This window comes from Sceloporus undulatus, chromosome 6 (assembly GCF_019175285.1).
Source record: "Sceloporus undulatus isolate JIND9_A2432 ecotype Alabama chromosome 6, SceUnd_v1.1, whole genome shotgun sequence".
Lineage (NCBI taxonomy): Eukaryota > Metazoa > Chordata > Lepidosauria > Squamata > Phrynosomatidae > Sceloporus > Sceloporus undulatus.
The window spans coordinates 82,953,868-82,976,112 of NC_056527.1; the positions used below are offsets into that span (position 1 = coordinate 82,953,868).

The 22,245-nt window shown below is 41.6% G+C and overlaps 1 protein-coding gene across 4 annotated transcripts in view; it reads right to left on the reverse strand.

Annotated features, from left to right (window-relative positions):
- Positions 1 to 22,245, reverse strand: part of ADAM11 (ADAM metallopeptidase domain 11) — a 78,169-nt gene that overhangs the window by 35,562 nt on the left and 20,362 nt on the right. For all 4 annotated transcript variants that reach the window (XM_042471843.1, XM_042471842.1, XM_042471841.1 and 1 more), the window contains exons 4-11: positions 16,800 to 16,866; positions 10,000 to 10,085; positions 8,943 to 9,009; positions 5,940 to 6,006; positions 2,891 to 2,958; positions 2,254 to 2,328; positions 1,418 to 1,489; positions 849 to 1,015 (exon numbers count right to left, since the gene is read on the reverse strand). In XM_042471843.1, the coding sequence (XP_042327777.1) occupies positions 849 to 1,015; positions 1,418 to 1,489; positions 2,254 to 2,328; positions 2,891 to 2,958; positions 5,940 to 6,006; positions 8,943 to 9,009; positions 10,000 to 10,085; positions 16,800 to 16,866 (669 nt within the window). The remainder of the gene's footprint in view (positions 1 to 848; positions 1,016 to 1,417; positions 1,490 to 2,253; positions 2,329 to 2,890; positions 2,959 to 5,939; positions 6,007 to 8,942; positions 9,010 to 9,999; positions 10,086 to 16,799; positions 16,867 to 22,245) is intronic.

Consider the following 22,245-nt stretch of genomic DNA (forward strand, 5'->3'; position numbering starts at 1 on the left):
TTTTATTTGGATTTAGCAGGCCATCTCTTGCAAAATTTATCCTGATTAAATCACTGAAAGTCAAAGCTACTACAATACACTTTGACTTCACTTGTTATTAGGTCTGCATTTTGCAAAGAACCCTTCTACTTCACCCTAATTCCTCGAAAACAATAGGTTGGAAGCCTCTGAAAGGAAATACAAATACTCTCAGCTTCTCTTGTAGATGAGACTGACCACAATTTTGGTGACAGTGGGTCATTAGAAAGGCCCATTTCCCACAATACCAGGATGTTGACTACTTAAGGTTCTCAAATGACCAATCTAGCCTGGTCTGATACTTTTACGTACCTCAGGGCTAGGCAAAGTATGGTCCTGGGATACCAAGTGGCCCTCAAGGCTGTTTTTCTGGTTCTTGACTCCTCCAGACTCTCCTGATCTCCTTTCTCAATGAATGAATGAATGGCCTCTCCGGGAAACCTTCGGGAGTTGCAATTCATCTTTTAAATAGACACAGAGTCTCTCTGTATGGCTTAACGTTTTTTAAAAAATTTAAAACTAAAACTATAAGAGAACGTCTGGTCAGTCATGGTTTATTTTTATTGTTGTCTACCTTTGTTTTTAGCAATTTTGGTGGCCTCTATGGCCCCTAGAGGGTCCCAGCTGTGAAAAATTGGTTGTTCACCTTTGCTTTACAGCAACGCAGCATGCAAAAATCATTAAGAAAAGGTTTTAGTGACTGAGATCAGCACAGTCACCTGTTAATGTCTCCCTATCAGCTGACCAAAGGCAGAGTGCAGATGGCTAGATGAAAACTTAGCAACCCTATTTCTAGGATAATGGCATCCAGGTTCCTATTCTAAACTCACGAGAAGAGATGTACAGCATCGCTATGTTCAGGAAGAGCATCCTGACGATACTTCATGAACTCATTCAGGGTCTCCAGGGAATCTTCGTCTACCTGGATCTTGTCCCCTGATGCCCACGTCTCCATGGCAACTAGGACAATACGTGTGTTCAGTTGTTCCTTATAGATCTGGCATCAGAAAAAAGAAAGCAGAGCTGAATATATATATGTAGGGGAAGGCAACGGCAAACCTCTTCTGAACAAACCTTGACAAGAAAACTCCATGATAGTTCACTTGGATAGGGTCACCATAAGTCAAAAATGACTTGAAGGCACACAAGAACAACAAACAAAAATATAATTATAATTGCAGATAGAAGAGAGTTAGGAAGGAACAGATAGAAAATTGACATACTCTCCAAATATACTGACTAGTCCAACCCTAGTTGGAAAGGTTGCATGGGCCACTTGAAATCCCTCCTTAGAGGCAGATAATCCTCTGCCTCCACAATTTTCACCTTCAGGAGAAAGGGGGCAATATCCCTTGCATTCCCATTTTGGAAAGAGCTTCCTAGTGTAACCTATACTCACCACATCCGCAAGGTTCACTACAGACTTCGCAAAGTTGCTGGTGAGCACAACAGAGCGGCGCAGCTGCTCAAACTGAAAGAGAAGAGGCACAGAAAAGGGTTCTCATTCCTATCTTGAAGTATCGGAACCGCTGGGACTTCTCTTAGTGGGCTGTATCTGGCTAGTTTCTTCACTGCAGTCTTGTACTCGTATAGCATTCTGATTTGATTGAGCTACATGGCTACTGTAAGACTCATTCTAATTAGTTTATAAAGAAGCCAATGCCATGGGTGGAATTCTGGTTTGACCGAATTCAGGGTACACAACCTTCTCAGCTGCTTGAGTAGCATCCAATGTCAGCTGAACAACTGAGCACAACATGCACATAAACTTTAGTACATACACATTTAGGCACACACATACACCTCAGTCTGTTCCAATATTTGGGAATGCAGAGGAAAGTGGGTAGGATTCTGCTAGCTTTGGGACCACATAGGGTGCAGTTGAAGGCCACAGATGGTACACCCTTACTTAGCTTAACTATACAGGTTCTATACGCCTCTTTTTAATCACAGAGTTACATGATGTTTTGCATTGAACCAGAAATCTCAGGTAACAAATAATTCATCTCAGTTGTCAGTAGCAAGCCCTGTGGCTTGGTAGAGAATGAATTGACCACTTTTAACAAGAAAAGGAGTTGAGAAATCAGGTTTTGGAGAGAGACTGGTAGAGTGGGACAAACACTGACTATTTCTATATCTACAGTGACTCATTTGGCAACCTCCCCATAGACCACTCATATGCAACCACACACCCATCTCTGTCTGCCACTTAAACATTCTGTTTCTATTACTTACCAGCTGGTGGTCATTAACTACAATGAGTTCAATGAATTTGGTCTCGCTGTGGACAGTCCGGTGACCTCGGTGAACCTGGAAAGCGGTGAAAGAGAGTAAGAGCACATGCATATTTGGCACTCTTAAAACTATCCCCTTGCCCCCACAGCAGCCACAAACACCCACAGATTGTAGGCCTTTGTACATTCCCAACTTCCTTGTTCATGATCCCTCAAAACTGAACTGGGGAAAACTGAAAAACTGGAGATCAACAGAAAAAAAGAAAGAAAGAAAGAAAGAAAGAAAGAAAGAAAGAAAGAGACAGACAGGTGCTGATATACATTTTATGTAAACTGAGACTTTCTTTGGGATGATGGGTTCCTTCTTTGTTACTGACAGGCATGCAACCATTTTGTTTGCCCATTTATTTTGCTCAGTCCTATCTACTCTACACAGACTAGTAGCATCCCTATCCCCACATTTCCAGACTAAAGGATTTTATTTCCCCAATGTTAGACAGAACTTTCAGAAATTGAACCTAGAACCTTTTGAATACAAAAATATGCTGTGTTATCATTGTGCTACAGTCTTAACACTCTTGAACCTTCTGCCCCCAAACCTGTTCAGATCACACGGAGTGACTAACCAGCACTCCTACCTGCCTTCGACGGCGCAGTTTGGGGAGTCCAGTAGGAATGTGGTTGTTCAGTGCAGCAAATAAACACCCTGGAGAGAAAAGGTAGTACTCATCACATCGCAGATGAAGTGCACAACAAAAGGGTGTGGGGAAAGGAAGCAGCAGCAATTTAATTTATGAGAAGCAAGATCCTAGGCCTCTAGTATGGCTAAAAGTCACGTCTTTTTCAGGATGTAGTACTAAAATTGGTGACTGCGATAATAAATAAGAGTCAGACAGAAGTTAGGGCCTTCAGTGTTAAGGTGTAAAAAGAGATTTTTACACAGCAAGCTAAAAAGGATGATTTTCTTTCTTTCTCTCTCTCTCGCTCTCTCTTTTTTGTCCAGTTGCAGTCATAAACTATCAACAGAAGAATTGTAAAGCTCAGAAACTGATCATTCTTTAGAACAGACTCAGTATGTTGATAATTAGAGCAAAAAGTAAAAGGGGGCAAACTAGCTACATAAGCACAAATTAACTATAACTGTCCCTATGAACAGAACGAGCTGAAAGTCTACCCCTGAAGCAGTTTTTAAGCTTCAGATTGCAATCTCAAGCTTCCAAATTGGCTGACCTACTGCTCGAAGGGAAAGAGCATCTTTCCTGTTGAACTGCCATCTGGATCACTGCAGCTGCTCACTGGCCAACAGTGTTTTTCTTGGACACTGAAATTAAGGAGCACTGATGAATGAGACCTTTTGCCCTTGGTGAATGTGGACTCAGAGGCTAAGGCATCTTCATGAAATACATTTGACAACCATGACTGCTTTATGAGATTTAACTTTAGCTTTAATTAAAATAAAGCTCCTTTTCTTATTAGATACTTCATATAATGTCATGCATAAACTTCTCACCTGCAATGTGTCTCACTGTCAGTCACTTTAATACAGTACAGGCATGAGTAACCCAAAATGTCCAAAAATGACCTTTAGGAGGTGAGGAGGACATTTCTATCATGATTGGACCACCCTCTGGTCCCTCAAGGGGTCAAATTTGTTTTTTGCAAAATCCCCTCCTCAAAAAAAATTCTTAAAATGCTCACAAGCCCTAAAACATGGTTCTTTATCTCCAAATGGAATTTGGAGGCATTTGGAAGAAAGCTGGTGTGATGAGGAATGTGGCCCTCTAAACTCTCCTGGAGGGCTAATGTGACCCCCTAGTGTCCCACAATTGTCCATCCCCCATTTTAATAGATCCAGTAATTCCATTTTGATGATAATACAGTTGGCTTTGACTTTTGCAGATTTGATTAATAGGTTCTCTCTAGGAATCTCTAGGTCCTCCAGCATACCTTTGCCAGAAGTTGACCACAGAGTTACTCTGGAAGACCTAGAGTTTCCTGGGGTGCTCTTTTCTCAGGTTAAAAAATTAGTTTGGTTGTTTTTTAATTTGTAGTTTTTCCACGTTCGCAAAGATCCTTCATCGCTAACCCCAGCAAATGTGGAGGGATCACTGTACATAGGTTTTCATTTACACGATCTGGCAGCATGTGAGTTCTTTTGAAATGTTTTTTGTTTAACTGTTTTTTAATGCTGAAATTTTGCTTGGTATTGGTTGATGGAATTGAGCATGTTCAGCCTGGTGAAGAGAAAACTGGGGATGAGATGACTGCACTCTATAAATATCTAAAGAGCTGTCACAGAAAGAAGGGTAGAAGTTTGTTCTCTGCTGCCCACATGGTAGTGGTTTTAAGTGACAGAAGGGTAGATTTTGATTGAACATTAGAAGGAATATCTTGACAGTAAGAGTGATTCTGCAGTGGTCAGAGAGAGATTTGGTATCTCTTTCTCTGGACATCATCAAAAAAACAAAAACAAAAAAAACTAGGACAGTTACCTACTAAAGATGTTCTAGTTGTAGATTCTACATGGAGTGTGTGTGGACACAATGCCCTATGGGGCCTCTTCCAACTGTATGATTCTGTGAAATAACCAGAGAGTATCGTATATACTTGTCTATAAGTCTAAAAATTTATGGCCAAAAATTGACCCCAAAATCCCAGGTCGGTCTATTTACGGGCCACTATGGAAACATGATAGCAGCTCTTTCAGATTTCTCCATGCAGTGCAGAGGAATTTAGCAAGAAAGAGCCAGAAAGGGTAATTGATTGATGTTGCTGTTTGTTTAAGAATCCCTCTCCTGCCCACGCGTCTTGCTGAAAAGAAAGCTGAAAGCCTCAATGGGAGGCTCTCTTGCCATTCGCAAACATACACACACTGAAGAAGCCTCCAAGTCTTACCCCCAACCTATCCATGAGTCATGGCAAAAAACATAATTCTGGTCTCAAAATCTGACCTCGACTTAAACATGAGGTCGACTTACAGTTGAGTATATACGGTAGTTTCTAATTCCGTCATTCCAAGCACATTAAAGAAGAATTCAAGAAACTGAGAGGAGAAAAAACTCCATCTGAATAATAAAAATTTTACACCTGACAAATTGAGTTTGGAAGGATATTCTGAGAATTGTTGGAGAGGTGGTGATAGTGATTAGAGATTTCCCTTGATTAGCCCTCATGCACCAAGACCGAAACTAAAAATGGATACATGACTCTAAGATATTACCGTGCCTCATCCATAGGCATGAAGTAGAATGTGTTGAATTAACTGGAAGATGAAGAGGTTCCAGAAAAGGGCAAAAAGTATCAATCTAGTGAACATGATAGAATTAAGTGAGATTTGCATTAAGAAAATGAGTGTTTAGATGCAGAAATGAGGATTTTCACATTCATATGGGAAATCTGATAGATTTTAAGAACTTCTACCCACTCCCATCCATTTATGTTCTAATCTAAACATAAGGATAATCCAAAAAAAAAAAAATTTAAGAACTGCCAAATTTTAAAAACAAAACATTTACACATCCCTATGTGTTCCATTTGAGTACTTCCTCCTGAGAACATTTGGAAGTTAGAAAACAGAACTGCAGGTAATTCACGTAAAGATTTAAAGTTTGAAACTCAGAGGTTGCTCCATTAGCTCCATAACATGAAGCACCAAGAGTCCCGTTGAAGGGAAGCAATCGAGTTTACCTGGTTCTGTGCAGCCCTGGGCAGTGCTAGGTATAGCTGTCTGGTGGATTTGATGAGGGAGTGGCCCCTATGAAGGCAAAAAGAAGAGAAGGAATTTGAAGGTGGCTAGGTATCTATCCTTTTAAAAGGGAGTACAAACCACATACAGTAACACCTCTTATTCCCCTTAAACAAATACAGTGGACCCTTGTTATACGCTGGGCTTTGGTTCCAAGATCCCCCGTGGATAACAAAATCCGTGGATGTTCAAGTCCCATTAAAAATAATGACATAGCAAAATGGGGTCCCGTATAAAAAATGGAAAATCAAGGTTTGATATTTGAAATTTATACTTTTTTTAAACATTTTCAAACCGTGGATGCTGGAATTCATGTATAAGAAATTCGTGTATAAGAAGGGCCGACTGTATATACAGTACAAATAGTTTTTTTTATTTAATGACACATTTAACATTTTCTTAAAAAATGGGTCCCAGATCATTCTGTTACACATTCTCCTCACAAGAAGACAGGATGTTTCCTATCACAGTTCAGACTATGACCACATTTACCTGTGGTGGGTACCTCCTCCAGGTTCTCAGGACAGGACTTTCTCAATTCCCTACTAATAGATCCTTTTAGCTGGAGATGGCAGGAATTGATCCTTGTGCCTTCTGCATGCCAAACATATGCTGTAGCACTGAGCTATCTCAATGACCCTCCCCTATTTTTCTTTCTTTAACCCACAGGTATGTGTGCATTTCTCAGTTCTCACTTTTGTTTTCTTTTTAAACACCCAAAACAGCAACCATTCTTATCGCATTACTGCATCATTGTGAGCTGATAACAGATTGCCCATGAATCTTACCTCGCTACCATTCCAGTTAATATTCAAAATTAATCAGCCGTCTTGCCTTTGGCAGTGGCGGGTATGCAGTGGAAGTCTTTTAAACCCATTTGTACTGCCCCAGGTGAAATGGTGGCCTCGCCAGCAGTAAGAAGTCTTGCTTTCAATGGGAAAGGAGGGGGGTGCAGTCAAACCCCTTTAAATTCTCTCTGAATTACCCTTGAATGACCTATGGCACATTCCTCAGTAATGGGCTAACTGCGGGATTGACAGCTTTCACGAGATTTTCCCATTCATTAAAAGTGGCACCAAAAGCACGGATTGTCTACAGGATACCTACTGCCTTGTCACGATGTGGTGCAATAAGATCCACCGATTACAATATCAATCCCACTTCTATCACACTATTGAAGAACCATGAGATAATCTCCAAAATCATTGCAGCTGTTAGCTCCTACCAGTCTTATCCTTCATGGCTTTGTCTAATTCCCTTTGGAAAGATCTAAGTTAGCAGTCATCACTGAATAACCTCTCAAGTCCCTTGCAAGTAACTAAAATTCAGGCACATTCAACACAAATCTTGTTGTCTGCTCAGGGCTTCTGGAGTTATTCAGCAGCACTGCAGTGAGGAACAGCCTGCTCCCATTCAGAGATGATCTCTCTTCTGTTACTGATTCATATGGTACAGCATGGAACATTCTGGTGTTGGAAATCAGTTCCAGACCCTGATGGGGAGCCCGAGTTCAAATTTATATAACTTTGAGATTGAGGGAGGTTCCCAGCTCCAAATCTTTTCAAAAACATGGCCTGCATATTACCATGCCATACAATGCTCCCCTACCGGGGTTCCCCCCCATCTACCCAAACCAAGCTTTAAATGACACATTGAGTTGGAGGGAAATGTGTGAAATTAATATACATATGTTGGAGTGGCTGAGAGGTGAGAGTGTGGAGGCTGAGGGTTCTCCAAGGAGGGGATGGAAAAGACGCAATTGGAATCTCCTTCCATTTGCTGTCATGGCAACAGGAATGAAAGAAAGCACCCTGGGAAACTCCTTAACATTGCTCACGGGGTGGCTGGAAATATACCAAGCCAAGTAAAAAGAAAGAAAGCATGTGTGGAAAATGCCTAAGCATCAGCCCTGAACATAAAGTACCCAAGTGTATGCATTTCATGGCTCCTGGAGGACCTCATTTCTTTGGGAAGAGGTTTCAGATGTGTGTGTTGAACTGCTGCCCTTAAATTCTCCTCTGCCAAATTGTAAGAGTCCATGACGTTGCCTCCGAGGGCAGAAGAAAGGCACATTTGGAAGCAAACAAACCGATCTGCATGCACGTAAGTGGTAAAAAGAACAATATGCATGCACATTAAAAAGAAATGGGAAGATTTTTTTAACAGTTTCAAGCAAACCAGAACTGTGAAGAGTCTATCTCCATGATTGTTAATCCTTCTCCAGGGTGAGAAAATGTCCTAACCACAAAGGAGGGCAAGGCACTGCAAAATGTAGGGCATTCAAGAAAAATGTAGGACATTAAAAGCTTTAAAACACTACTATTAATATAAATCCATGCTTCTTAGTGATGCTCAAAATGGAGGACATTTTGAAATTCCTCCCGGAGAGAAGGTTGAAATGTAGAACATGTTCTGGAAAAAGAGGATGTCTGGTCACCCTGTCATTCTCTCAGCTTTACAATGCAAAGAAAGTATAAAGTCTTTATTATATGTATACAGTATCTGTTTCATCTTACAATAAGCAAAAGACAGCTGCTGTCAGGATTCTACCATTTTTTCCTTACAACAACCTTGCAAGACAGAATGAGTGACCCAAAGACAATCAGTGAGCTCCATAGTTAAGCAAGAATTTGAGCACAGGTCTCCATACTCCAGATCCAACACTCTATCCCAATACAACCCACACTGACCTTTATTTTAGTCCAAACCCAACACTCTATCCCATTACAGCCCACATTGACCTTTACTTTAGTTATCTGCTCTGTCCTAAAAACAAGTTGCAAAGGCACAGAGACATTTAGAGGCCAGTGGCAGAGATTTTTTAAACAGGAAAGTAATCCACATACTGTTTCCCTTGGCCTTCCTTTCACCTCTGCAGATGAAATCCAAGTGAGGCATCTCTGTGGCAGTGATGGAATTACACCCTAAGCCAGGCCTTTCCTTACCTCTTGGTGCTCAGGTGAATCATGAGGCTCCAGCAGGTACGTAGCCCTTCCATCGGAGAAAACACCACTGAGGGAGGGGATGCAGAGAAACACAGAGAGGTGAGTGTATCAGTCAGAGATATTAAATATCCAAGCATCCAATATTAGGCTCTGAACATTGGGGGGGGGGTCCAGATCATACTCTCAGAATTGTCAGTGATCATGTTGGAAGGTAATTGTCTTACACTCTGGTAGAATTCAAAGATATAGCCATGTTAGTCTGTAGAATCAGTATGTAGAGAGATCTTGTAGCACCTTTGAAACTGACTATAAAAAGAAGTTGGCATGAGCTTTCATAGATTTGAATCTACTTCCTCAGATGCATTGTCCTACACTCGATTATTAGGGCTTGATGAGGCCTTGTTTGAAAAATAATGTTTTATATCAAAATATGGCTTGGGGTCCTTTTCACACTGCAGAGTTAATAGCACTTTGATTCCACTTTTAGTGCCAAGGCTGGATCCTGCAAAATACTGGAATCTATAGTTTGGGGACACAGTAGAGAGCCCTGGCTGATAACTCTACATACCTCTCCCTAAACTGCAAATTCCAGGATTCCATAGGATTTTGCCATGGCAGTTAAAGGGGCACCATGGTGCTATAATTTGAAACAGCCCCTGGATACTCCAATGTGTTACAACCCTTAGGAAATATTCGGTAAATTACATTCCCAGACATCAGAGAGACCTCCAGTTTGACAGTACCAGCTTTATAGTGATGCTGAATTGTCAACACACACATACCAGCACAACTCCACTAGAGTGGCAATGCCCAATTTAGTTTCCCAGTTGCAGTTATTATTTATTCATTTAAAAATATTTAGACTGTTCCTTCAGTTACAAATGATCCCCAAAGAGTACACATAAAAATAGTAAAAGCAAAAACAATGTAATAAAACAAGTCACAATTAAATTACAAAAATGTCCCCATGTTGATCTCATGCATTAGGGTTTGTTTGAAATCTAGCTCCTCCTTCGATGGTCCCCTCTCCCAGCCCTTCGGTGGGTTTCCTACTCACTGCAGGCCATGACAGCTGGACAGAGCTGCGAAAGAGTTTGCTTCTCCACGGATATGGCCTTGATAGTAGCAGTGTTCCCCGGCTCCCTGAAACAGAGCATAAAAGAAGTGTGGTGGCAAGGGAGTTTTCCTATGCTTCCTCAAGCTCCATAGAACACAGAGAATGCAGAGCAGGAATCAGCAACTCGTTGCCTTTGGGCCAAATCTATCCTCCAAGGAGTCAAGAGGAATATGGGGAATGGGTGATTGCAGTAACAGCAAGATGTGTTAGCAGTCCACTTGGATTGGAGGGAAGTACAGTAAAGTTCTTGCTCAGCATGCCCCAACACTTCCTCAAGAAAGCATCTTTTAACATTAATGAATATAGGAAATGGTTAGTTTCTGCAGTGACGAGTGGAAATCTCAGTCTTGCTTGGAAGATGCATAGCTGGTAGGGTTCCCTGATGTCTTCTCCAGTTCTCAGGGCAAGGGGAGGGGGACCTCAGGACAAGAGCATTGGCTGGAAAATACAATTAAATATTTCTGTGGTTCTACTGCAACTCCCATGTGCTCCTAAAAGCAATGCTTGCAAAGGTGTTAAAACAGCTGGGAAAAGTTCTGTTTTTTTCCATTTGTTGAGAACAGAAGAATTCACACATATGATGAAGTGGCTGAAAGAAGATGCAAGACAGGAGATTGTTGGACTTAAAAATTCAATGATACAAATGATGAGAGACATAGTGCAAGGTGATGGTGAAGTGGAAATATTGGATTGTAAAATGGAAATCATAAATCAAGGTGGGGGAATGGTGAGGCTGATTGGGAAATGATGTGTATGGAAAATACACATATGGAAGAACAAATTCAAGTTGATTCAATGGAGGCATTAGCTGTAAAACTGAGAGGAAAAAGCTTGAAAAATAGGGTGAGGTTGAAATGAAAATGGAATTGAACTGTTCCTTACAACAAGATGGTCCTAACATCACCAAAGCCCACCTCCTTTGTCATTACAGAGGACCATCTCTAGGTCGCTGATTGTGGTCTTGAATGCTCCATGCCTTAGACAGTCCAGACCTAGGAACCTTAATCACCACTGCAGGATACTGCTCAATGTTTGGGAAGTCTGGTCTCATTCAAGAGGCAGTAGCCCTGCAAAGACTCAGACAGAAATCTTCCAGAGAATCCTTTTATACGCCTTATACTGTATGATGAACTTTGGATCTTTAGCATAGGAGTTTATCAGACAAGGGAAATTGGAAGTATAATACAATGGCAATCCGAACACAATCATGGGGTTTAACGGTATTGCGTGATAGACTACCACATGCAATTTCGGGCAATGGGAAGTCAGTCTGAACGCAATCATGGGGTTTCACGTTATTGCATGAAAGGTGATCACACGCAATTTCAGGCAATGGCAAGCTATTTTCAGGCAATGGGAAGTCAGTTTGAACGCAATTCGAATTCACGTAAATTCGCTGAACTAGCGAATTCACGTGAATGCGTTCTAGACCCACTTTCTTTTCATTTAAAATTAAGAGAAATTCCTCCCGTGTGATAAACTCCATAGAGAAGCTCTTGAACAACCAAACTTTGGCCATGAACCAGCAGATTTAGAGAAAATACAACACAATACCAAGGTGAAGACAACAACAGTACATCCAAGTGCTCATTCTAGCTGGGGGATGCTGGCAGTTTTAGTCCACAAAAATAACTTTTCCAGGCGGAGGTTCCACTCTTATGAAAGCTTGAACTGAATTTAATCTGCCTGAGGGTGACCAGATGTCAGAACCACTTTAGGACAAGGCTCCATAAAATGTAGGACATCAAGAAAAATATAGGACATTACAAAATAAAAGCTAAGAACACTAATATAAATATAAATTCATGCTTCTTAGTCATGCTCAAAATGGAGGACATTTTGGCATTCCCTCTGGATAAAAGGTTGAAATGTAGGACCCATCCTGGAAAAGGAGGATGTCTGGTCACCCTGATCTGCCTGTGCTTTGGCATGCTGAATGTTTAGGCGATTTTGACTCTTTTTAGCTGGGAATTGCTATTGCTAACCAATTTTAAAATAGAGGTCTCTATGTAGAGGGTGAATAGCTACTTAGCAGACATGCTGTCGCTTCATCCTACTTTGTAGACCCTGCATTGTGCACAGTTTTGGATTAGATGACCTCTTATACCCCTCCAAATTTAACTTTCTTCAGGAAAACCCATCACACTTTTTGCCAATGGTTAAAACAGAAAACAGGCCCACTACGCAATGTGGCGTAGTGGCTCCAGTGTTGTTGCTGGAGACCAGGGTTTGAATAATGACTTGGCCATGGAAACCCATTGAGTAACCTTGGGCAAGACACACTCTCTCAGCCTCAGAAACCCCCGTGATAGGATCAAATCGGAAGTGACTTGAAGGCACATAACAGTAACAAAGCAATAGTAAAACATCTGGATAATTACGCACATGCTTGCGAAAGTGGACAGTTAATAAAAAGATTTGGGGCCTTGGATTTTTTTTTTCCTTTTAATTGCCTGCCTTTGCCAGATCTTTTTTGGAACAATAAATGTGACAGCACAGATTGAGGGGTAATGCCTGCTTTGGCTTTCATTCAGCAACTCAAAGCACACTATTACCCACTGAGCTTAGTGGGACTTATTTCTGAGTAAACATGCATAGGATTGCACAGTTAAGCTGTTATACTGGGCTTAAAATAGGCTTTCCCACCCCCAACTTTTAATACCTTCCCAGATGCTTTTGAAATGAGATTCTTTCTATCAAGAACAGATTTTTTTAAATAATAATAATAATAATAATAATAATAATTCTATAACACTCTGAATTTACATAGAAACTTCAGAGAGGAAGATACCATTACCACCCCCCAAAAAAATTGATAAATAGATAGATCCTTGCTCCAAGAACTTACAGTCATAGGCTAAACTTTGGTGTGATGTGGCAGCACTTCATATGCCTGTCTTATACATGAAGAGCTTGGAAATGTTAATGTCCTGGACTATAACTCCCAAAGTCCCCTAGGCAGTATAGCCACTGAGTGGGAGATGTTGGGAGTTACTAGTCTGGAACAGTAAAATATACAAGCTCTACATTTGCACAAAGAGTGCGGAGGAGTCTGTACTTGGAATTCAAAGAGCATAAAAAAGCCTTCACCCCATTTTGCCTTCTGTGCTCTACAATGTTAAACTGGATTTTGCTCTAATTTGTTCCAATGCCAGAAGTGAACCAAGCAGCAGAATTGTCTACAGCAATTGAATATAGCAAGATAACATGTTGGGGAAGAGCTAGACTAGTGTAGCGGTGTGAGCATTGGACTATGACTCTGGAGACCAGAATTCAAATCTCAGCTTGCCTATGAAACCCACTGGGTGACCTTGGGTGAGTCACACTGTCTCAGCCTCAAAGGATGGTAATGGAAATCCCCCTTTGAAGAAACTTGCCAAGAAAACCCATGACAGGTTGCTTTAGGATTGCCATAAATCAGAAATTATTGGAAAAGACAAAACATCATCATCATCATCTTAGGCTTCATTTCTCAGCCCAATGTGCTCCTTATTATGTAAAGAGTTGAACTCTAAACACATACACTTTGTATTCGAACACAGGGTGCACCCTGACATTTTGCAGCAAAAGGATGTGCTGCATCCCAAAAACAAAACAAAGGATGCAAATTTACATATGTGAAACACCATGTATAGAAGCAAATTTAGAAAGAATTACCATAAAGCTTGAGTCCCATTATTAGGAGAAAGGTAAAGGCAAAAGATAAAGGTAGTCCCTTGACATGAATGTCTAGTCATAACCAACTGTAGGGGGATGGTGCCCATCTCAGTTTCTAAGCCAAAGAGCCAGCGTTGTCCGAGGACTGCTTTGGTGGTCATGTGGCCAGCATGACTGCACCAAATGCTGTTACCTTCCCACTTAAGTGGTACCTATTTATCTACTTGCATTTGCATGCTTTTGAACTGCTAGGTTGGCAGAAGCTGGGACTAGTGACAGAAGCATCATGCAGTACTTGGGCCTTGAACTACCAACCTTCTGATTTTCTGATCATTAGAACTGGCATCTTAAGCACTAAGCCACCGCATCCCAGTCTAGGAGAAAGGTAGGGTCTAAATAAAAATGATGATGATGTAAAAAATAAATATAATCTGTCTTACCATAGTGAGAAAAACTGTTCTGTGTACGTTCAAGCATCTGATGCTACTTGATAACAGGCAACTGCAACCTTTATTTTGGTCTGTCTTGATCTCTGACTTTAAACGAGACCAGAACTAGAGACTGCTTCAAGCAGAGGATGCCTTCAAAGCAGTGGTACTCAAATTTTTTACCCTTTGGGCCCCTGCTTTATATCTACATGTGGATATTGTGTGCCCCTCCCCACTCGAAATAGTAAAGTATTTTGTTTTTTAGTGTGTGTATTTTCATTTGCACATTCATGCATATTCATATTTTAAAATTTTATAAGGAAATAACATTCAAATTAGAACAATTTTAGTTAAGTAAATGCAACATTTAACTCAACACATAGGTAAATTTTACATTAAAAAGTTTGGGTAGAGGAGGAAAAGGAGGGATCAGAGCCTCCAAGTCTCATGCACCCCTTGAGCAACTCTTGTGTTCCATCCCACAGTTTTAGTACCTCTGCCTTCAAACAGAGAACTGTCCTTTCTCAAGTAGACACATGCCCCCCCAATGTGAACAGGGCACTTTATATATGACTTTAGCCCTAGATTTCAATAGTGGGAAAGATAACAAAGAACAAGAAAGAGTTCATAGAGAGGATGACCATCAAGTCACTAGAAATCGAAGTCTTTCCAAGCTTTGGAGATGGAATTAAAGCAAGGCAGAGAGAAAAGCTTCAGAATTTAAGTGAGTTTGGTGATGGTGATGATGGTGATAATGATGGTGGTGGTGATTATGCAAGAATAGGGAGAGCATTTTAAGAGAAACAGAGACTTTCAGAAGCAGCAAAGATAACAGACATGGAAGAGCAGGACATGTTGAAAGAGAAGAGCTGAGGGTCAAGCAAGGACATGGAGGGAGCTTTAAAGCTAAAGACAAGGATTTTTTGTTAAATACAGAAAGGGAACAGGAAGCTGGTCCAGGGATTTATGGAAGGGTACAGCATAGCATGCACAACAAGAGAAACAAATGAGTTTGGCACTGGTTTCTGAGTTCTGGATATTGTAGTTAAAGAACTATACAAAAGCTACAGAAAGAAAAGTTGGAGGAACCAAGGTGGGAAATGACTGAAGCATGAGCCCAAGGTGTACCTGAAGGGGCCGATTTTCAGTTGTGTGCACGCATCCTTCCCCAGTTTGGCACTACAACTCCAATAAACCCTGGCTGGCATGGCCATAATGATTGGGGATGCTGGAAATTATGTAGTCTGGCACATCTGGTGGGTACTTGGTTGGGCAAGGCTATCAGACTAAAGGGACAAGTGACAAGCCTTGGTGTGAGAGCAAGTGTTGAGGGATTAAAGGAGAGAGAAATATAAAAAATCATGTCCAGGCAGGCAGTGATTTTATCAGTGGATAGAGAGAGGCATAAGAAAACCAAGAAATGCCACTTTCATTGCTGGATGCTGCCACATGGCTGATGAAGGACACGGCTTGGCATATGTGTCTTCTGGCCCATGTGCACTGTGGTGCAGGTGGGGGGTGATACAGAAATAGCGACCAGCAAGGGTACCCTCTGTTCAGGAGACACGCCACCCTTCTCCCTAGTCTCTCTCCTACGTCTTTCTATGCAGAGTTCACGTGTGTCTGCAGAAGCTGGTGTTTAAGGTTGCTGCAATGTGGTAGGCAAGGAAGCTAGCAAGCCAGCCAGGCAGCCCCCTCCTACTCCTTCTGGTGTCTATTTATAGAAAACAGGGTGGTTCAGGTTAGCTCAGCTGGGGATGGGGGAAGCCGGAGCTCACTGCAAAGCAGGGGAGCAAGCGAGGTGGGGGTGCATCAGAGAGGACTCAGAGGATCTGGTTGTAACTGCATGTGAGTGTGTTTGACCAACCACTTAGCAAGCACTTAGCATTATTGATGCTCTACTTGTGAGGCGCTCGTTTCCACCAATGCCTGGCTTTGTGAGCAGGGCTATTTCTGGAGCACCCATTCATTCTTTTTTCAGACTCAGTGTCTGCAAACCACCTCCTTGCTTCAGCAGCGACAGAGAGCAAAAGAGAGCTTCCTCTTAGCCACAGGCTTTCTGCTGCCCCACCCAGATAGTGCTTTCATGCTTCAGGGGGCATTAGATGCCAAAGATCTAGCCTGGAGCAACAACACACCACAGAGCATTTACGTTTTTAGACTATGGTTTTATGAGAAAACTAGCCAGGCACAATGAGTTAAGATATATGGGGAGGGAGAAGGATACAGAGGATGAGAGAGAATGCGACAGTGGTGGGGAGGGCAGATACAGAGAGATACAAAGAGAGGGAGAGGTCCAGGGTCTCAGACCTGCCTGGAATCCCCATTCTCTGACTCAGTTAGGAATCCTGGTGGTTCATAACTACAGCAGAGCCATTGAATAAATTGTTGAATGGTGAGTCAACACACTTGTTTGTTGTTGTGTGCCTTCAAGTTGTTTCCAACCTACTGTGGCCCTATGATGACCCTATCACATAGGTGATTCTTATTAATTCAACGGGTCTACTTTAACTATAGGATTTAGGTCTCAACAGCCCAGACTCCTAAAGACATTGAATTAGGAAGCACTGGCTAAGATTAGCAAAGAGGAGAAGTCACTATACACGGCTCATAGAGGACACTGAGCAAAGCCTCCAAAAGCCTGTCTCCCCTTACCGTGGTGTGGCTGGCATTTCCATCCTGCCCAAAATGGCGTTCCACGTAATGTGAAGAAAGCAGGTGGCTGAGGAGAGAAAGGAGAAGAGACTCAGACCACAATTGAGAGATGAGATCATACCCTATTCCTTCCCTCCATTTTCTCATTCCCTTGAGGAAACCCAGACTTTGATGGGTCTCCTCAGACTTTGATGGCTGAGCCCCCGTTTTGGTAAAGGCAGGATATAAATGAGATTCACAACAACAGCAACAACAGCCCATGTCACTTCTCTTGCTGCAGTTTTCTGTCACCATTTTGCCCATCCAACTTTGCTTATGATGGCTACTAGCATCTAATCCCTAACTAGCAATTTTATTGTGTTCAGGTATGATATCATAAGGAGGCTCAGTAATCCATAGAGTCTAAGACAAGCCCCCTTGTTCCCCACACCAGCTTGTATGGGATTCTACATCCCCTTCTTTGGGCATCATATCTTTGACCTTCCTCCCTCTAGTTCAGTGATGGTGAACCTCTGGCACGAGTGCCAGAGGTGGCACTCAGAGCCCTCTCTGTGGACACATGTGCCGTCGCCCCAGCACAGAGTTTACCAGAGTTTGTTACTAGAAAGCCAGAGGGACATGGCACTTTGCAATAAATAAGTGGGTTTTGGTTTGCAGTTTGGGCACTCGGCTTCTAAAAGGTTCACCATCACTGCTCTAGTTTGATAGCTTCATCCTCTAGGTCTCTCTCAGCCTAGCTTTGGACCTCTATCTGAATATTTTAGGCCAAGAGATTACTTGGAAGAAAAAGGAAGTGATTTGCCTAAAGGTTAAACTAGATTATTATTATTATTATTTTACATAGTGGTGCTCCCCCAAGTTGTGAAAGACGTCTGTTACCCACAGCATGAGATTTGCCTTATCTACATATCTTGCAGGAAGGTAAACATAGGCTTAATTTGCAAATCTGATTGCTGAAGCACATCTTTGAACAAATCCCATTGTGAAAGGGAAATCTTGTTACCCACAGGGAATACACATTCTCCTTAACTCTAGTCTGACCCTCCACTACTAGGAATTGCAGTTATCTCCTTGGTGAGTCTAGTTTGAGAAAAAGCATTCCTGATATGTAGAGTGCTTGGGATTTATAGGTTGTGATGGAAAGCCACTCTACAAATTTCTGATGACACTATTTATTAGACATGTTCCAAGATGTTTATTGTTTCATTTAGTATAATCTACCTTTCAATTAAGTAACCTTCAAGGAGACCTATGAGAGACACATGAAATGCAGCCAGCCTTGGCCCCCTGGCTACTGGCAGAATTTGACCCTCTCAAGGCAAATCCCAACACTCAAAATAGGTCCTGGGGCTAAAAGGTGTCTCAAATTAATTATTGGGGCATCTGGGCTCCCAGTGAAATTGGGCACTAATAGCAAGGGGTGAAACTCAATTACCTGACATGTCGGTGAATCACACAGTTTCTAGTTACAATCCACGACTGATCATCAGCCACCTCATCTTACAGGTAACCTGGGGCCTTGAGCTTAGTTTACTTTCAGGATAGAGCAGAGAGGGCAGAAATGATTCCAGATGCCCCATTAAATATTCAAGGGCACTCACCTAATCACAGCTTGTATCAGAGAGTCTGCTGTATCAAAGAGCAGGGAGAGATAAAAACCACCACCTCCCACAGACACAGATATTCACACATTGTTGAGAACAACTATGGAGGGGGAGCCAAATGTGTTCACAATATCACACAGGTCATAGAATAGCAAATCACTGCTCACAAGCATTGGCTTTCTTGCAGTATTGTCATGAAGCTGTTCACATATTTGCACATTATCCATCCATGAAAGCTCACAAAATAGGCATCGATAATTCCATTGTGTCCCCTGCTCTGCAGTTGTGAGCATGCTCTCAGGCACATAGTTTCACTCACATTAGCTTAGGGTACATGTACACTGTAGAAATAATGGAGTTTGACACCGCTTTAGGTGCCATGGCTTCATCTTACAGAATCCTAGGATTTGTAATTTTGCGAGGCATTCCTTGGCAGAGAAGGTGGCTATAGGTCTTGTAAAACTACAAATCCCAAGATTCCATAGAATGGGACTACAGCACTTAAAGTGGTGTCAAACTGCATTATTGCGACAAGTTAGCTGCACCGTTAGCTCTACATATACACACAAATGAGATTTTTATGTCCACTGTCAATTATGACAGCAAGCAAACTTTCATAAACAGCACCACAAATATAGTCATGCAAAACTCACTAGTTTCTTGCATTAATTGCACACAGAGAAACCTCAACACCAACCAACATACAATGACACAATCCCATCCCTCCATGTCAAGACATTTGTGTAATAAATAAAAATACTTTCATAGTTCCTGAGGGGCAGGAATCCGGGTCCGCTAGGGCATAGCCCTCAGAATCTTTGTTCATTGCCAGCATTGTGCTCCAGAATATGGGACCTCCTAAGAATAGTGTGCCTTGGAGCACTGAGAGAGTGACTTTCCTTCTCCACTGAACAATCCTAGCCTGCCTGGCATTATCTGAAGTTAAAGGGCAAGGCAGGGGAGGCAAAGGGTACAACCTTCTAAGAGTGCTTATGCTTCCACACTGGAAGTTCATTTTAGAAATTGAGAACTGTTGGGGGGGTACATCTTCTTGTTCTCTTCTTGATGATTCATCTGACATCAGGATTCACAATAAGGGAGGAGAATTGTGCAAAACGACACAATGCTCAATGTCATAACCACATAACCAGTTGAGTCCAAAATAGCCCCATAAAAATGAATAAGACAATGATGGTGTTGATGTGTGAGCCCTCTCCATAAGCAACCAGAAACAGTCCACATAGTACTAACATATGCACTCCTTCATACACACACACACAGAGAGAGAGAGAGAGAGAGAGAGAGAGAGAAAAACAGCTGCGCATTTAGACTTTTCCCTCACACGCACACATCTTGCTGCACTTACCTCAGAAGGCCATAAGGAAAACAAGATCCAGAGCACATTGCTGCTCCCATCCAGTCATGCTCAGTCATATTCAGTCACTTCTGAACTTGAAGACCTGCCTACCCAAACTGTACCATGCATCAGCTCACACGTGTGATAGTTCAGCAGGCTTGCTGTCCCTTATAGTTTCAGTGAATATGTTCTTTGTCCCATGCCCATATTCTAGCAAGAAGAGCTTGAACAGCACCAATGGTTTTCTGTCCCATTACAGATGTTCATTAACAAGGCAAAACAAGGAAAATTCCATCATCACTAACTACTGTTGTTATGAATGGTCACCAATACTTTATCTTAACGCTGAACTGTCACGGGCTACATCTCTTGCATTTCATGGGCATTTGGACACATTGTTTATATTCCATTCTCTCTTTGTCTTACTCTCGCTGACCATGTATTCATACAGATATACCAGCAAAGTGAGGTTAATATTCTATGCACCTGTTGAAATGGGCACAAGCTTATGCCACCTGTTCATCTTTAAAAAGCAAGACAATGCTCATATTTTGAAAAACGGGAGACCCAAATGGAAGCCTACCTGAGATTCACCCTCCCACTTCTACAGAAAATTAATCTATACTCACATCCCTTTTAGAATTCCTGTTTCTATTCACTTTATAACTTCAAGTGCAACTACAACATCTCTGTATTTTCCACGTAATGTCTCGCCAGTACATAAGAGACAGATTTCTAAACAAAGACCAAATGGCTCAAGGAAGTCCACTTTTTCATAAGTCTTCCATACACTCCATACATTCATGGGATTCAGCTATAGTGCAGGGGATTGAGGAGCAGATATTTTTGTGTATGGTCAGAGGTACTCTTGCCTATATTATTCACATCTCAAAGGAGCATGAATTTGAATATAACCTAAGAATTCTTTTGCATTATCAGATCCATATTCAATTAATGCAGCATTGTTTCCACACATAAAGATGGACATCTATCTGTGCAGGACATGATGGATGTAATGTCATGTTTGCCACAGGATCTGCTAGTCAAGCGTTCTTCCATTGAACATGGGGGTCCCATTCATTATTATGAATGGATAATCATTTATCCACTGCAAATTTGTAACATGATTTTTAAAGGGCATCTGAATCAATGGGCACAACTAAAAAATTTAATCCCAATTCCTGGGAGTTAACTACAACTGCCACTGGCCAAGCTGGTAGAGAAATCCTGGTAGCTATATCTCCCAAAGGTAACTTTTCCAGGAGCCAATGTTAATTATGCTTTGTATGAAGATGTCCTTTTGTCTGTCCCTTTTCCATGACCCCGGCATCTAATATTATGATTGTGAAAGAAAAAGCATCAACTGTTTCTATCAATAATCCTTGGTCATTTCTGCTGCCCACCTTTTTCTATCTATATGATAATAATTTTTGATACAGGGCAATTCAAGCTGAACACAGTATTCTAAATAGGACCATAAATTTATATAATGATATTCACTGTTTATAGTTCCAGAGCAGTTCCCTTCTTAGAAACACCATACATTTGATTTTCCTTTTGCTTTATTGCTAGACTGTTGACACCTACAGTGAGTTCTCTGCCAGATTACTCCAAGATCTATTTCCTCACTCTTCAGAGCCAGTTTAGGAAAAAGTCCTGGTGGCACTGAAAGGGATTCCTTGACTAAGAGCCAAGGTATCATCAACAGGAGTATATGATACAGCTCCAGCTAGCAGTGCTGTTCCATACCATTTTGCCATCAAAGGCTGAGCAGAAAATGCTGTCCCTTCCTTGAAATTAAAGTGTCTTTTACAGATCGGGGTCTTTTCACATCTAAAGCATATAGTACCTCTTCTCTACCCAAAAATACAATGTGTGTACATCTCTGTGTGCCTTCAAGTCACCTGTCAACTTAGGGTGACCTCTTGAATTTTATATGTTCTCAGGCAAGGAAGATTCAGAAGTGGTTTTGCCAGTTCCTTCCTCTGAAGTATAGGCTACAGTACTTGATATTCATTGGCAGCCTCCCATCCAAGTACAAACGATGGCTGACCCTGCTTAGCTTCCAAGATCAGACAGAATCTGATACCTTTGGGGTATTTAGACAGGGCAGTAATAAAAACATAATAACAATAAATTAGAACCAGCATGGCATAGTGATCTGAGTATTGGATTATGACTCTGGAGACCAGGGTTCAATTCCCTGTTTAGCCATGAAACCCACTGGGTGGCTTTGGGCATGTCACACTCTCTCAGCCTCTGGGGAAGGCAATGGTAAACCTCCTCTGAACAAATCTTGTCAAGAAAACCCCATGATAGGTTCACCTTTGAGTCACCATAAGTCAGAAACGACTCAAGGGACACAACAACAACAACAAACAATAATAATAAATTAAATAATCAACTCCATTGCTCTGTAATGATAAAGAAAATCAGCTGCCTTAGCTGACCACCTCATTCTGCTTTATGAGAAGCCTCTGTGTTA